The 17,747-nt window shown below is 38.8% G+C and overlaps 1 protein-coding gene across 1 annotated transcript; it reads left to right on the top strand.

Moving 5' to 3' along the window:
- Positions 1-966: 966 nt before the first annotated feature.
- On the top strand, positions 967-7,027 carry LOC140458065 (parathyroid hormone-related protein-like). The gene is made up of 5 exons (XM_072552109.1): positions 967-1,230; positions 1,778-1,850; positions 2,007-2,125; positions 2,840-3,354; positions 6,725-7,027. The coding sequence occupies exons 3-4, from the start codon at positions 2,019-2,021 to the stop codon at positions 3,324-3,326; spliced, it is 594 nt and encodes a 197-aa protein (XP_072408210.1). The 5' UTR covers positions 967-1,230; positions 1,778-1,850; positions 2,007-2,018; the 3' UTR covers positions 3,327-3,354; positions 6,725-7,027.
- Positions 7,028-17,747: the final 10,720 nt, after the last annotated feature.

The following is a 17,747-nucleotide window of genomic DNA, read 5'->3' on the forward strand; positions in this document are numbered from 1 at the left end:
TACCATTGTTCAAGAAAGGATTCCATTACACTTTTTTCGTATGATTACTCTGCTTCAACTGCAGTAATGAAGACATGCTTATGTCTTTTCGGGGAGAGTATTATTGTGATTTCGCGCCCTGGAGAATCACCAGAAAATGTCAAACGACATACACATTCATCAAAGTAGCACGGACTATTTTACAATGCAATTATCCAAGCATCTTGAAGAAATTGTGGGTCAATTTTCTCGAGAACGGATGCAATCTGGTTATCACCATGGACAGCTCTCAGCGTTACGCAATTTGCTGCAAAATCGCAGCATTTGTGGAAGGGAGTGGACCGCAGCTTGTTCCAGTAGAAGTTACTTATCGCTGCATTTGTATTTTCTATCAATACTTTTGGATGTGCAAGGTGGAAGGTAAAAGTTAGGCTAGGATTCAATTGAGAACTTCTCGGGTGGAAGATTACTTTTTCCGTTATGTGCCAGCGAAATCACTTCAAACTACTTACACACTGAAAGGATGTTATCCTGTCCCACCATGTGCCTCATTTATTGGCTTGGCTAATGAAACATTTGTCGACAGGAGGTATCTCGAATAGTATACTTAGTGTGATTGAATTCGGTTATTGGATGTAACAACATCATTTCCACTTATTATACATCAAGCTTTGACCACGGGTTTTAACAACGGTGAGAAGGTTGGTCGTACAGAGTGTTCTCTCCCTAGTAATCCCTCGATTTCGTGTCCGTACTGTGCCGTGGAGACAAGATCTGCTGACAGAGGTAATTACTGACGCCAATCCAGCTCCATCTGCTGAGACCTGTAATAAAGTTTGTTTTTTTTATAAAACCTTTTTTGCATTCCAATGCCAGATTATTTTTCCTCCCATTTCCTTTAATGATTGGCCACATTTGTTGCAGTTGAGTGGTTCAGGATTAGTTTTCGGATGTGTTGGTCTTCATCAAACCGGTTTACTCAAACGCAGATTAACGCGTTGTGATGTCAGAGAAAAGGCACTTATCAAGGCTCGGTCTCAATCCCTCACACAAAGACTTTGAAATCTCAGACAGCAGCGGTGCGAGAGCATGACTGGCAACGGCAAGGACAAAAGTCAGTTATTTTTGTATTAATTTAAAGTTTGTTCGGTGAAGCTCCTGTTTAAGAAAGAACATCCAAAAAGAATTACCGAACTCTTCAGAGATTTATTCAACCTTCAATACGGAATTTCGCTACAAGACGTTTATTTGGTGAGTGTTGGGCGGGGAGATATTCGACTGATTCAATTTCCTCGTATCGGTTTTACCAAGTCAGATCGTTTCCTGATATTTTATAACGTATCATTGAACTGGATAACTGGTACTGTTGAAGAATTGACAAAAGTTTAAAGTGTCGATTATTATATCAGAACGTCATGTTCCTGTGAGCTTTAACTTTCGACAAGTCAGTGTTTCGCTAAACTTATAGAGGTAAGATAATGAGCACATGTGCGCACAGTTTAAAAGGGGTCGGCACAACGCTGTGAAATAGTAGACATTTCCATTGCAACGCCTTTGGGTTCGATTGACCCTGAAGAGGGTTTCTGCGTCTTTAATGAGCGAGTTTAAATTCGGAGCGCTCCTCTGCGCGTCTCTGGCAGAGCAGAGCGTCCGCTGGTTCCAACCACAGTCAGCAGCGCTGCAGTTTCATCCATTCCGTACAATCCTGAAAAATGAATGTGTTTTTTATTTAAAAGACTCGTTAACGCGGCTGGTCAATACTTTAGCAATTCATTCCCCTCTCTATTCTCTTCAACAGACCACCTTAGGACGAATTGTGTCTTGTAAAGATTCCGATTCAACAATTCTTCGCAAGAACTGACTACCTAGAAGTAAGTGAGGGAAGAGGGGTCAATTTACATGTGCAGCAGAACTCTGTTTTACAATTTTCACACTGTTCCGATTCATTATGTGGGAACACGTCTACCTTTAAAGGTTAAGATTCTATGATGCATTTGATTTTGACACGCACACTCTCATGTTTACAGGTTAAAGCAGAGATGTCGAATACAAGCCGATTGTTTGAGCAGCTAAGCTTTGCGATATTTATCCTGTGTTGTTCACTGTCCATATTTGGGAAGCCTGTGGAAGAAGTCTCCATTATGAAGTAAGGTTTTCTGTTGTGGCTTTTATTCCCTATTTGTGGCATATTAACAGAGATTGATCGCACTGACCGGGTTGTACTGTACGCATAGCGGATTCAAACATTGCCCTGTGCATTGCCAGAGATGAACTACAATTTTCCTTGTAATAACTGCACCTACTTAAATACAGCAATTGTGTCGGCTTTTCGCTAAATCGTGACATGTGATTTTGGGTGTACGTTCAACCCGTTGTGGCGGGTCGCGAAAAGTTTGACGAATTGGTCAAATTGCAGACAATGACAAAGTGAAACTTTGCGCTGTCAACATCTTGGCTCAGTGTTTAATCCTGTTTGTAACGCAGCACCCGAGCTCCAGCTGCGATAAGTGTGGACCGACTGCAAACGCTGTTCGACTCGGGAATCAACTGACTCGGGATCAAGTGTGTTTTACTTTCTAACCGCATGACGTCGACTTTATATGTCCAGTTAGAGTTCACTTTCTACATCTTGAAAATAATTCATCATGAAATCAAAGCATATTAAAACGTTGACTCTAAAATGACTGCAGCCCTGTGTGTTCAGTTGGAATGCAGTTTGGATTGTACAGCTTTCCTCTTACGGTCGATTGGAATTTGATGGCTCAGTTTTGATGTGGTTAGAACTGGTTTGAACTGTGCTTGCGGCTGTGCCAAACTGTCTAATGTAAAATAATAAAAATCTCGTGTCTGTGTTTTGTAGGAAGAGGTCTGTCTCGGAGCACCAGTTCATGCATGACAAGAGCAGGTCTATCCAGGAACTACAGAGGCGGATCTGGCTGCATAATGTCATGGGCGAGCTGCACACAGCAGAGGGCCGGGGGATGACTCAGTCACAGTCGCCCCCCCGCAACCCCAAACACCCGGTGACGTGGCCGGATTCGGCGGATCTGGCGGTGCTCCTCATCAAACTGGCAGCCAATAACAACAGCAACAACAATGAGGGCACCAGGACTCCGCTGGAACAGATACAAGATACCAACAAGCCCGGTCCTTTCAAATTCCAGAACTCGAGGAAAAATGGCAAGAGGAAGAAGCAAGGGAAAAACAACAAGCGCAAGGCTCACAGAGGTCGGGAAGTGAACAGCAGGAGGCAGACACGCTCTGTGGATTCCGAAATCGGGGATCCCAGTCTCGCATCCGAGGCTGAGCCGCTCGCCACTGCCGCCTCTGGACGGTTGTGGTACTGAGGGGCCAACCTCTAACATATAGCCCTAGGTAATTACGTAATATTCTCCCGATAAATGATTACAGACTCGCTTTAAAGGTCAGTGTTGCAGGTTAAAAAAAAACCGACAGCGCCAATTTACGACTGTCATGTCCGGTCAATAAAATCTGGTCACTCGCATCATGATCTCGGGCTGATGAGCTGCCAGATACAAGGAGCACAAGTCAATTCATACTCGAGTGCTCGCACCTTACTCCCTTTTAATGTTAACAGAGAATAGGTCCCATTCAACATTTTGAATTGGTGCGTTCCAAATGTATTTTTTGCACCAGCCTGCAGGTATATCATTCATCCCGCTCAAACCTGCAAGTGCTGTAAGACGGGGTCTTCGAGGTTATCCAATGGAATTGATGGCAAGTCAGCATCCAAGTTACTTTTCTGATTTTCATATTCCGCTCAGGTGAAAGTGGCTGCCTTAGGGATTTATTTTAGCTTGAATAGCTAACCGAAAAGAGTACTTAAAAAGTGAAATCGTTTAACTATAGCCAGAGGCTGTAACGTGTTGGAATTTAATCGACTTTGTACAAACCTAATCCTTCCTAAAATGATTTACCGCTGCACTGATGCTATCATTTTTTCTGACCCATTCAAGCCAGTTTTAGCTGTGCGCCAATAAAAGTTGGGATCAAATCTAAAGCCAAGGAGGTACTAGACCTGTGCAGAAATCAATTCTGCAACAATGAGGCTGGTCACTAAATGGAGTGGAATTCCCATGTGGGCCAGCACGCTTAAAAGCAATTCAGATGAAGCGATCTGTTGTGCGTTTTTAACTTTTTTACACTGTATACTTAATATCACATGTTTTGAGAAAAGGCTGCGACCCTCCAAGACTCCTGCAATTTACAAAAAGTACAGAGGGAGTAGAGCCCTGTGCAAACACTCCGCGAAGCATCATCATACTTAACACTTCACAGAAACCTGGCCATTGATACAAAGAAAACGGTAACAGAAGGCGAATAAAAATTTGGCCAAAATGCTAGGCTTTAAGGAAGGTATTAGATTAAGAGCGAGATTGAGAGGGTTGGGTGGAGAATTCCAGAGCTTCGGACCAAGATATGTGAATGCATTACCTGCTAAGTATTCGGAGGAATGTAAAGGTTAGAGGAGATTGACCACAATTAGGAACACTCTGGCCGGCACCATCCCGTTCACAACCAAATATAGTGGTGGCATTGGTTTTGCACATTGCAAGTACATATCTTGTTTTGACGCTACAACGTAGGTATTTCTGTAAGATAGGTTTTATAAAAAGATAACGATGCAGAATTGCTGTGGCCATGACCATTGCTAACTACAAAAAATGTGGAGTGCACACTGTTTGGAAGAGGCAGCCTCAAATAACTTGGGTGAGGCACAGTATGGAGTGTAACTCCAGCTTGATGTCAAATCACGCTTTTAGAAGTAGCTACAGGATTAGCTGAATTTCTTGGATACTTATTGAAAAACAGCAGAATTTAATCTGATCATTTAGACAATGTGTAATTGCTGGACCAAGTGTAAACTAATGCAGCATGCAATACAGTATAGTACAGCAGCTATTTTGAAAACTTGCATTTACATAGTATATTTAAAATAACGAAATTTCCAAGGCACTTAAGATGACCCTTATAATGCTTCTCTTTAACGATAAGCCACGTAAAGCAATATTAGAGCAATTGTGTAAAGAAGAAAATGTAACTTATGTTTTAAAGAAGGAAAGGTGGGGGAGGAGGTAGATGTGAGGTTGAGAGAGTGAATTCCGTAGCTTAGGTCCTGGGTAGCTGAAGGCAGGCACCCCAGTGTTTGAACAATTAGAATCTGGGATGCTCAAGAGGTCAGAAATAGATATAAAGATATCTTGGAAATTTGTTGGGCTGCAGAAAATCACAAAGATTTTTGTACAAGGTGACAAGGCCATGAAGGTATTGTAACAAGGATGAGAATTTTAAACTTGAAGTGTTGGGAACTAATAATATAGATTAATGAATATGGGAAAACACCACTAGGTGCGAGTAAAGATACAAGTAGCAGAGGTTTAGCCTCAAGTTTAAGGAACATACAATTTGGGAATTTGGCTATGAATTTGGTGGAATTGTCAAACTAGAGATATGGATAAGTCTTTCAGATTCTGAAGAGGTGAAGGACAGAGTCAAGTGGCATAACAGATTTAACACAAGTCAGATGGTAAATGCATGAGATTGTCAGAATTAATAACAGAGCAGACAGTGGATTGTGATACAGGAATGCTACAATGTACCAGGAAATCACCGAAAGAGCGAATAGACTTAGAGTGGATTTACATGTTTAACTTAGTGAAAAACATTGAGAGAATTTGTGCAATATCTTTTGACTTCACTCTGATGTTAGATCAGATTCCAACTTTAGACTAGACTTCAATTACTTTTATTTACATTACATTAATTTGTACCAGTGATACACTTTATCATGTGTAAGACTAAGAAAAAAACATAATTGATGACTGTTCTTCGCACATATGAACTCATGCATCTGCATCCAGAAACTGTTTAACTGAGCATTATTATTGTGCAAACATATACTATTTGATGAAGCATAACTGCTCTGATATTTACTTTGTGTTCTAATATCTGTTCTTGATTCATAGATTCATATTTTATAGGCATTAGGTGTAAGTTAGTAAAGTAATATATGAAAACTATCCAATGTCCAATCCAGAAGTTATCAATATTTTCCAGTGGCTTTTTTTCACATAACAACAGAATACAATGAACACAATTTAAAATCATTTGCCCTGCTGACCTGTTTGACTTACAAGAAAAAAGAAAATGTCCAGTTCATTCATATTTTACCATATTTTGTTTGATTTTGTAACTCTGCTTTTTGGAGATGAAGAACAATTTTTAATTTCAATGGTCAAAAGGTATCTAACCAGCTACAAGTTGTGACCTCTTCGAGTAACCTGCCAAGGAGTGAATGATTATTATACTTTGTAAACTTGTCCAATGAGAACTGGAATAAACTTGAAGGAACACATTTAACTTAAGCTTATAGGTTTTGTAGTATACAATACCAAATGACATCCACGCCTAGAACTCAAAATATAAACTAATAAGCATTCAATTACATTAAGCTGTAGTTTCCCATGTCATGGATAGTGTTAGGTGCAACATAGAGTGAGAGCCAGCAGCTTATTATGGAGCCTGGCCACTTTCTGTGGATGGGAAATGTAGAAAAGCTATGCTATTAAAAAAACCAACATGACTATTTGACATCTGAATAGGAATTCCCAGTTAAGTTTCTACTTATTGCAACACTATCAATATAGTTGTTAATTGATCATATTTCTGTTTTTGTTTATTTTAAAATCTAAGTGACAGAAGAATTTTCCTTTTTTTTTCCCAGGCAGGTCTGATATTCAGGAAAGACCGAAAAAAATCTTTTGCAGTATTCTGTATTTGTGATCATAATTAAAGTATTAAACGTATTTATTGATTGCAAATATTTAAAAAAACACGAGAATAAAGAATTGTGTACACTATGGAACTGTACATCGGTTATTATGAATATTTAAAATTCATGATTAATGTCACAAACTGTAATTTATTTGTTAATTTTTAATCATCTATTTATTTGAAATGTGTATCTTGGTGCTGCTAATATATAGGTATATTGTAAATACATGCACTTTAGAATCCAAGTAATGTTGTTAAGTGACCTGTAATAAAGAGTTTCATGGTTCATTGAATTGCAAAAGGAAGTAGTCCTGTTTAATAACACGAATTATACACATTACTGTAGCATCTGGTGATTTTTTTTTAAAAACAGAACATTTAGCAGTTATTTGGCAAAGACCCTCGTAATTCCTTAAGCTTCTGAGTTGAAAGGTGTTTTTCCTAAGAGTAAACGACGATTAGGTATAATAAGAGAGGGTAATATCATCCGTCTCAAGCCAAAAATACTTCCAAAGAAGACATGGGAGTTCGCGGAATAGCGTTTAGACGAATCATGGGCACACCTGCTTAGTCAGGAATGCTTTGTATGATCACCCAGAAACCTTTGCTAACGAAAATGCTAACTTCTGACTTTAGTTTGATTCATGGTTGTGAGATCGTATCTGAAGGGAAACTTACATTTCAATATAAAGTCTGACAGTCATAAACTGGATTTCAGTGAAATAACACAGGCACATGACTAACCACATCAATCTATCGATCAGTAGGTTTCGCTATCTACATGTTAGTTTATGAAGCAAGAATTGAATAAATGAACTGATGAAAACCGCCGGCTTCCGTGTGCCAGGGGAGGGCAGCACGGATCCGAGGTACATTGAGAAAAAGCAGAAAGTAATCTCCAAATTAAAACGACCAGAGTTCAATTTCAGACTTGAAACGATTGCATAAATTAAACTTTTTTTGTGGTTGTTGTTGCCGCGTTATCAAAGAGAGATCAGCTGGGAGAGAAACATATCCGACTGTCCAATAAGCGAATTTAATGATCTAATCTAGGTGTTTCATTTTACTTGTTAATTCCATTTTTTCTCGACTTCTACACAGCACACCGATGTCCCGCTCTTTTTGGTACTGAAAAGCTTCGTATTTAGGAGGCGAAACCAGCTTGTGTCTTTGTTTAGATCTAAATAGTACTTTATAAGTAATAATTAAGTACCTACTGAAGTAAATACTGAAAAAAATACCGACACGTACTGCGAGACAGTCTACATTATTATTCTTTGATTGGTACTGAGACTAAATATATAAAACAAATCTTATTTTGAAGTCGAACCTGATTCGTATTATATGTTTTTGCACACGAGTTTATTGTTGTACGTTTCTCATTCAAGAAGTGAATCTCAACATCTTTACTCTGAATGAGTAATTTTTTCTGTGTCAGACATCCATTTCTAACTAATTGCCAAAATCAACTTTGCTATTAATGGTGGAAACCTGTACTTCAGATGAAGTCTGACTGGAAAGACTGACTCCAATACCTTTGCATTTGTACCACAGCGGCCCCAATTGGTCTATGGAGCAACACTTCTTAATTCAATTGCACATCATTAGTTTTAAATCGGGTTGCAATATCTTCTCTCTCCTCCTAAAACAAGGTCACGTGACTTATGTAAAGGTTTACTTTTCAGGGTCTGTAGTGATGCAAACACACTAGTAAACAAGCAAGTAACATAATATGCCATAAAAGCTTTGACAGGTATATAAAATGCTGGAGATTAGTTAAAGTCAACGTGCCTCCGTTACAAGCAAAGATAACAGACATAAGGAAATGGCTTGATATTGAACAAATACGGCAGAAGTGTCTGAATGGTGAACAACATACTAAAATATTCCTCAAACAGTGCAGAAACAAAAAAATAAGACAATAAGAAACTTAAAATAAATGGCAAAGGCGAAATTAATGGAAAGAAAACAAAACCTACCAAATCAATTTGACTTAATGACTTATATCCTTTAAATTTTAAAAGCTCATTACAAAGTTAGTGGATGCCATTAGTTTTGATTTTCTGGAACTCTCTACATTTTAGGATCGTTTCCACAGATTGGAAGCCAGAAACATAATTTTGCGGTTCAAGAAAGAAAATAGAGAGAAAACAATTGCCCAGATAACCTGAGGACATTAGTGGGGAAAATGTGAGAAATCGATTCTCAAGATCATGGTACCAGGAATCATTAAAAAAATCATAATATGATTACTGATTTGAAATCAATATACTGCTAGCCATTCTGTTGACTCAGTTGTCTGTTTTGTGATAGTGTGATGCCAATTGCATGAGCTGAATTCCTGCACCAGCTGAGGTTACCATGAAGGACTCTCCTTCTCAATATCTGCCCCCTCACTTGAGGCTTGATGAGCCTTAGGTTAAGCTGCCACCTGCCATCTCCTCTAATAAGAGAGCAGCCCTATAGCAACTTTATCTTAGTTTATTTGAATTTTCAAGTAGAAAATAGGACTCATTAGGTGGGTGAAATACTTGGTATGGATTGTGGATCTGTTACTTAGTAGAAAATGGATCAATTTCAACTTGGCATGTTGCAACAGAAGGACTCCCTGTATATCAATGGCTTAGATGAGGAAACTATATGAACGTTAGTGTATCCTAGTTTCCTGATTATACAACATCAGGTGGAAAAGTGATCTGTGAAATGGATATAAACAGGCTCCAAAAGGAGACAGACTAGCTAAGTGTGCCAGAAGATGGCATGAAGGAGTGTGAAGTTACTTACTTTGTTAGATAAAATAGAGTAACAGAATAGCTTGAATTGGTGAGTGTCTGGGGAAATATGGGTATTCAGAATGATGAATGTCCTCGTATATGAATAACAGATAGCTAACATGCAAATTTTATGAGGTAGTCGGGAAACAAATAGTACATTGGCCTTTATTCAAAAGGATTCAACGTACAAAAGTGTAGAAGTTTTACTGCAATTATATAGGGTCTGAAAAATCCAAAGAATTGTGCACAGTTTTGATCACCTTACCTAAAAAATAATATACTAATCTTGGAGGGTATCTAAGATAAATTCACTGAACTTATTCATAGGGTGAGAGGAACAAAAACAGAAATTGCTGTGAATATTCAGCAGGTCTGGCAGCACCTGTGAAGAGAAAGCAGAGTTAAATTGACCCAAGATGTTAACTCTGCTTTCTCACAAGATTGAGTACTAAAGGGTTCAAGGGGTATGAAGGTTGGGTAGAAAAGTCAAATAGAGATATAGAATCAGCCATGACCTTGTAGAATTTTGCAACATATTCAAAGGACAGAATAGCCTCATCCTACTGATATTATTACTGAGAAAGTTATAGATTTCCATGGTAAATTATTAAAGGAGAACGGTCTTCAGAAAGTGGTAAAATGCTCTTAATTTTCAAACCAAACAATTCAAAATAATTTTCAGCAGGGGTGTCACACCAAAATGTTTTTAATCTGTTTATCATATAGTCAATTATAATCAAGAAAATAAAACTTTAGTGCTTTTCTTATGAAGAGAGTGTCACCTCCCGCTCCACCCCTCTCCCAAATTAATTCTCCATGTTTGTGTGGCAGACTGTGAACATATGTTGAAACTGGGGTGATCTAAGGTCAATCAAACATTTATAAAGCTGATATTAATTAAAATTTTCACTTAAATATCCAAAATAACAAAAAGAAACACATTAAAAATATAATTTACAGATGTGCTTTGCTTATCTGTTTTCTTCCAAGGTTAACTACACACATTGCCTTTTAGTTGGGCCCAACATAAATAAGGGAATAGATTTGGAACATGGTTTTATACTCAGTTAAATAAAAGGGAAAAAAGCAACATTAAAAATGTTTGTTCCCATTCCTTAACTCCTCAATCTCATTCCTCTGGTGCACCATAATAATATTGCAAAGAACATGCTAAAAGATGACCAGCTTATAAATTAAAATGTATCAATATAAATCAACTTTGACTTAATGAAAACTATTCTCAAAAGCAACTAGGCAAAAGTGAGGACTGCAGATGCTAGAAATCAGAGTCAAGATTAGAGTGGCACTGGAAAAGCACTCCTCGGATGCTGCCTGACCTGCTGTGCTTTTCCAGCGCCACTCTAATCTATTCTCAAAAGCAGCAGAGTGGATTGGGAGGTCTAATAATTGACTTACTTAAGCCAGAAAATGAGACTTTTTGGAGCATAGTCACGTGACTCTTGGGTTACTCATAATGTAAACCTTAAGTAGAGCAAACCTGATTGTTTGCTGTTGGTTTTCTTCAAATCAGTGATTGTTTGATGTCCACCCCCCGCCCTCCCCCCCTCCATAACAACATCATTGCTGCCAAGGGTTTACCCTAGAACTGAAAATAATGCTGACCATGGGCATTCCATTTAGATCAACAATTATTGGTATTGGATTTAGGATGAAGAGGAATTATCCATGCAAAGAAAAAGATGCTGTATTGGTGAGACAGGCTCCTGGCACTGATCAATGTGCAAATTGGAAGTCAACATCCTCTGCTTTCATCCCTTCAGCAGGGCTGCAGTCCTCAGGTTATGCCCTTTACAAAGCTGTATTTGAACTGCAGATGACATCCAGCACTGGGATAGCTTTATGACCATGACATTGAACAATTTTTGCAATTGATTCATTTTTAAGCATCATTAGTGGTAATTGTCATTAGTGGTAATTATCTTTGCACATACCACTGCATCAAGCAATTCACCACAGTCTTGATTATCAAGAGCAATACTTTATCATTTCTCCAAATGAAGTGCAAGAATAACAAGAGGAAGCCAGCATTTTTATCAGCTAGCTACATTCCTGAGAGCATAGGGCATCACTGATGATGACCATTTTTACCATCAGGGCCTCAAGTAATAAACATATGACATATAGCAGTATTATCAATAACTTATTAAGGTTATATCTAATAATAATTGTGTGTTGTTGAGCAATGTCACATACCTCTATATAAACCTTTCTATTATAAATTCCATTGTCATTATTAAAAAACAATGAAAATCTCAATCATATAAAAGTAAAGTATTGCAGATGCTGGTGATATGCACTCAAAACAGAAAGCGCCAGAGAAACGCAGCAGGTCTGACAGCATTTGTGGAGTGAAAAGCAGAGTTAACATTTCAAGTCCAATATGACTCTTTATTAGAATGGAATATCTCATTTCAGGAATACAGCCTTAATCCTTATAGAAACAGCTTTTAGCATGTAGTGACAAATTACAGTTTACTGCTTACTTTTGCAATGTTGTTTCATATATAATAATTTCATATTTCAGGCTTCCCTGTCAGAAGCAAACAAAATTGATATGAATATTGAGGAATGGACAGTACACATTCATAGGCAATTGTTCTGTTCAATAATGTCATAAAATTAGCTGGTTTGTTTACATGTTAGTATAAGAATATTCACATGTAATTTCATGGCTAGCTTCTGCTTTACAGTTCAGAGGTTTCAGCCAAGTCAGTACAAACAAAAATGTGTTTGGTGCCACAATACATCCTGAAAGACTGCATTTATTCTCTAAAAATTAGGAATGCTGGTAAATTAGTGGGGAGGTAGATAGCTGACCCGACTCAATTGTTGATCAATTGAGAGTGTTGAGAGGCACAGACCGCATCCGGGAGCTGCAGGCCGCCCATCTCCTGGATCGTCCTCGACCTTGAGTGGCCAGTGGGGCGTCCGATCCTGTCTTCTCTGTATATCATTAAATGGGAGTGTAGAGCTTATTTTGGGTGCAGTATAAAATAATGTTATAAAATATGGGAAATAATTTTACAGTGAAAAGGAATATAGGCAAGCGGGATTATGACTCCTTCAATTAAAAAAACAGTAAATCTGGCAAAATCATTATATGTGACATAGCCAGATAAGGGATAAACTCCTTTAATGGGCCATTCATTCCATCATGTCAGTACCAGTCAACGAAGCTCTGATCTTAGTACATTCATTTTCCAGTTCTTGGCCTATAATGCTGGAAGCTATGGAAATGCAAGCAAATATCCAACTACTGTACTACTTAAATATTATGAGACTTTCTGACTCAACCACCCTTCCAGACTTTCACCATACTGTGATGAAAATATTTCTCTTCAACTCTCCTCTTAGCTTTCTACCTCCTATCTTACCTTAAATCTAAATCTGTGCACTCTATTTATTGGCCCCTCTACTAATGGAAAGCATACCTTCCCATCTACCGTATCAATGCCCCTCATAATCATATACATCTCTATCCACTCCCCTCCCAACCTTTGCTGTCTAACCTACCCAATCTTTCCTTATAGATCAGATTGTCCAGCCCAGTCAGCAACCTGGTAAATCATTTTTGCACACGTCTAGTGCAGCCACATTTTTGTTATGATCTGTTTATCTGAACTGCAAGCAGTATTTCAGGTGTAGTCTAACCAGCATTTCATACAATTGCAGCATTAGCCCCCTGCTCTTGTATTCTATGTCTCAGCTAATAAAGGCAAGGATCCCATATGCTTCCTAATCAACCCTACCTGCCGTACTAGCTTCAGGGATCTGTGGATATGAAAACCAAAGCGTCTCTGTTGTTCAGTACTTGCCAAGGTCCTGTCATTCATTGAGTAATCCCTTGTCTTGTTAGCCCTGTCCAAGTGCATGACCTCACATAATTTTTGGGTTGAATTTAATTCGGCATTGCTATGCCCTTCATATCTTCCTGCTATTCTCCTTACTATTTAACACCCAGCAATTTTCATGACATCTGCAAACATCTTGCTCATACCTCCTACATGTAAGACCAAATCACTAACATACACCACAAGCAGTGAGGGCCCCAGCACTGAGCTCTGTGGAATCCAACTGGAAACAGACGTGCAGTCACAGAAACATTTCCATACCATCACGTTTCACTGCCTGTATCTCAGCCAATTTTTGATCCTATGTGTCACTCTGCCTTGAACCCCATGGGCTCTAAACTACTTGACCAGTCTGCTATGAGTGACCTTATCAAAAGCATTGCTAAAGTTCATGCAGACCATATCACATGCACATTTCTCATCAACACTCCTAGTTACCACCTCAAGCAATTCGATCTAATTTGTCAAACATGAACTTAACAAATTTATCCTGACTATCTCTGATTAATCTGCATCTCCAAAGGTGCAGAAATATCCTACCCTTCAGAATTCTTCCAAATAATTTCCCTGCCATTGAGGTTAAAATGATTTTTTTTCAATTTCTTGGTCGATAACTTCAATCCTTTTTAATATTGGGACAATGATAGTGGTGCTCCAGTCCTTTGGCACCTCACCTATGAAAAGAGAGTATTTAAAAATTACAGCCAGGGTCCCTGATATCTCCTCCCTTGCCTTCCTTAACATTCTGTGGATTTACCCACCTTTAAACCTGCTAATTCCTCTCATATCTCCTTGCTGTATGTTAATTTCTGCCAGTATTTCACAGTCCCTATCCTGATGTCTATAGCCTTTTCCATTAGACCGAAATGAATTAAGCGAACCTTTCAAGAACCCTTAGTGTCAACCATAAAAATATTCATTACACCCGTCTGTTTCCACTTCCAAACTTCACTGGACTATTAATGCACTTAGGTTTTTGAAGTTCTGATTATTAAAGTGAATAAAATAATTCACAATAGCACACACAAAATAAATCTGAATTGCAGCTGGACTTTTAGAACTGGAATAGATAATACCAAAGTAAAATAAGATTTGTATGTTTAATTGTACAGAGCTTAATTGCTACAATTCCTTAAATAATGTCTCACTATTTTCAGTCCTTGCCTTGCTTTTATTAATGGAATATTTTATTCTGACTTTAAAAGCAGACTTTTACATAAACACTGCATTGCTTTGACAGACTCTGTTCTTGGATATAAAATGAAGAATAAATAGAATGCTCAGAGCTCAGGCTTGTTTCTCTATTTTTCTCTGCTATTATATAGTATGCATGACAGAGCCATGCATTTGATATAATTCTGTAAAAGATATGCACAGTTCAACTACAGTATTTTCTGATAAAATTCTCCTAAAACCTGCTCAGATAGAAAATGCTTGGAAGATCAAACAGAACATGATATTGAACAGGTGTGCACCTCATCTCCTAAAATATCATCAACATGGATCGTTTAAAATATGATGATAAGATAGTGTTTACATTCTAAAACTTAACACAGCCCTGTAAAATACAATCATAGTCATCCTCCGATAAAAGCCATTAACTCAATTTTCTGGAAAACAAACAGGAAGGCAATCTTCAGGTATGAACAGAAAATTAATAAAAGCTGGCTGAAGTACAAATTGATCTTAAAGAGATATGATCTTATTAGAAATCCAGAAACAGAAACACATTAATATGAGAAATACTGTGAACTACCTGTTGTATCAAACTATCACAAACATTGAGAACATTTATATATACATATAGAAATGAATCTTAGGAGTTTTAATTCTAAAATAAACTATTATGTTGAGGCTCAAAAGAAAGTGTGAGGTAATTGAACCAACCAGGTGATTAAGTGTTAATAATTAAACAGAGTCGCTATTGAACAATTGCTGTGAGCAAACAATTCTACCCCATGTGCCACCAGGTTTCACTTGTAAACTGATAATATCCATCTTTCTCTCTTTTCAGTGTTCTCAATCCTGTAGCCTACTGTCTCTGTTTATGAGCCTCTTAGCCCAAAATCCAGTCCTAGATAAGTCACAATAACTTTTTAAAAATGTTGGGAAGATCAGAACTGTTAGGTTCATGTCCTACTACAAACTCTGCATCTTAATCACTCAAACCATCTCCTCTCTGGTTAAAGATACCATCTCAGCATCTTATTTGTTTAAAAAATAAGTGCCAAATTCTCCTTTGCAAGGACCTCATACTTTGCAAGCGCTACTATAACATTGCATGGCTCCATTTTTTTATGACCATCTGTTCAGGATCCTACCCTAAACATTTACCCATGTCATCATTGCATCCATTTACACCTATACCAATATCACCACGCAATGATCACCAGGCAGGAGTGTTCCTTCCCAATCGGGGAACACTTCAGCGGTCCAGTACATTCAGCTTCATATTTTCGGGTGACCATCCTCCAAGACAGATTTCAGGACAGGCAACAGCACAAAGTGGCCCAGCAGAGGCTGATATCCAATTCCATACCCATGGGGATGGCCACAACCTGGATCTTGGGTTTATGTCACCCTACAGTATGGAGTCAGCTATGACAAGGGGGCATAGCTTTAAATTAAGGGGGGGTAGATATAGGACTGATGTTAGGGGTAGGTTCTTCACTCAGCGAGTCGTAAGTTCATGGAATGCCCTGCCAGTAGCAGTAGTGGACTCTCCCTCTTTATGGGTATTTAAGCGGGCATTGGATAGGTATATGGAGGATAGTGGGTTAGTGTAGGTTAGGTGGGCTTTGATCGGCGCAACATCGAGGGCCGAAGGGCCTGTACTGCGCTGTATTCTTCTATGTTCTATGTTCTATGTTCTACAGGTGACCCCGCTGCACTATACACACACGTGCACACAAGTGCACGCATACACGCACACACACACTCCCACAGGCTCACACATTCACACAGACCCTCTCTCATATACAAGCTCTCTCTCATACACTCACACTTACACCCCATACACACACACCCTCTCACAGACTTATAACTCATTACTCTCTCACAGGCACTCACAACCCCACCCCCCCAAGACACACCCACCCACATGCACACACTCATTCGGTCTCACCAGCATGTACACACATATAAGTTTGTGGGGTGAATTTGTATTTGCAGAATTACATTTTATTTTGCTTAAAAACTGCATAAATCCATGTACCATTCTGTAAATATCACTTTAGAAGTAGAATCAGCCTAACTAACATTGGGACACAGACAGATTTTAACCTCACACCTTTAATCTGAGCTGAGATGGTGCCTATTGTTAGAGCTATCTTAAGAAATTAGAAATTAGATTACTTACAGTGTGGAAACAGGCCCTTCAGCCCAACAAGTCCACATCGCCCCACCGAAGCACAACCCACCCATACCCCTACATTTACCCCTTACCTAACACTATGGGCAATTTAGCATGGCCAATTCACCTGACCTGCACATCTTTGGACTGTGGGAGGAAACCGGAGCACCCGGAGGAAACCCAGGCAGACACTGGGAGAATGTGCAAACTCCACACAGTCAGTCACCAGAGGTGGGAATTGAACCCAGGTCTCTGGCGCTGTGAGACAGCAGTGCTAACCACTGTGCCACCGTGCCACCCAAGAACTTTAAAAAAGTTCTGGGGTTTACATATGAAGGAACTGAAACTAACATGGGTATTCCAAAAGATGAAAGATTTAAGCTAAATTTGTTTAATGTTACATTCCATGTCACTGCAAATCTTTGGATTGTGGGAAGAAACTGGAGCAAACCCACACAGACATGGGGAGAACATGCAAACTCCACACAGCCAGTTGCCCTAAGCTTGAATCAAACCTATAAAGTCTGTGTTTAATGATTCTGCTGCACAACCACCTGATGAAGAAGCAGTGCTTCGAAAGCTCGTGCCTCCAAATAAACCTGTTGGACTATAACCCTGGTGCTGTGTGACTTTTACTTTTGTCCACCCCAGTCCAAAACTGGCTCCTTCAAATCAATGCTTCCCTGGTCAGTCTTCCAACCTACATATATTCTAGCTCATCCATCTTCTCAAAGGTCTGTGTATCCTAATCTGCACCAACTTCATCTTATACTTTATACCTTGTGATTTCTGACTAATACTGATTTTTGCCTTCCTGCACATACAAGACAATTTAACATTCTCATTGTGTTCAAATCCACTTTTGATTTCAATCCTCCTTATCTGGATAATTTCTTCTTCTTTGCAACCTTCCAAGAACTCTGCAATCTTTCAATTCTGAACTTTGTATACCTCCTCTCACTTCACCTCACACCT

Source organism: Chiloscyllium punctatum, chromosome 32 (genome assembly GCF_047496795.1).
Source record: "Chiloscyllium punctatum isolate Juve2018m chromosome 32, sChiPun1.3, whole genome shotgun sequence".
Taxonomy (NCBI): domain Eukaryota; kingdom Metazoa; phylum Chordata; class Chondrichthyes; order Orectolobiformes; family Hemiscylliidae; genus Chiloscyllium; species Chiloscyllium punctatum.

What these genes read in the sequence shown, in the direction of transcription:
- LOC140458065 (XM_072552109.1), top strand. Translation starts at nt 2,019, where the DNA reads ATGTCGAATACAAGCCGATTGTTTGAGCAGCTAAGCTTTGCGATATTT. An exon ending in GAAGAAGTCTCCATTATGAA is followed by an intron (nt 2,126 to 2,839) that starts GTAAGGTTTTCT and finishes TGTGTTTTGTAG; the next exon opens with GAAGAGGTCTGTCTCGGAGC.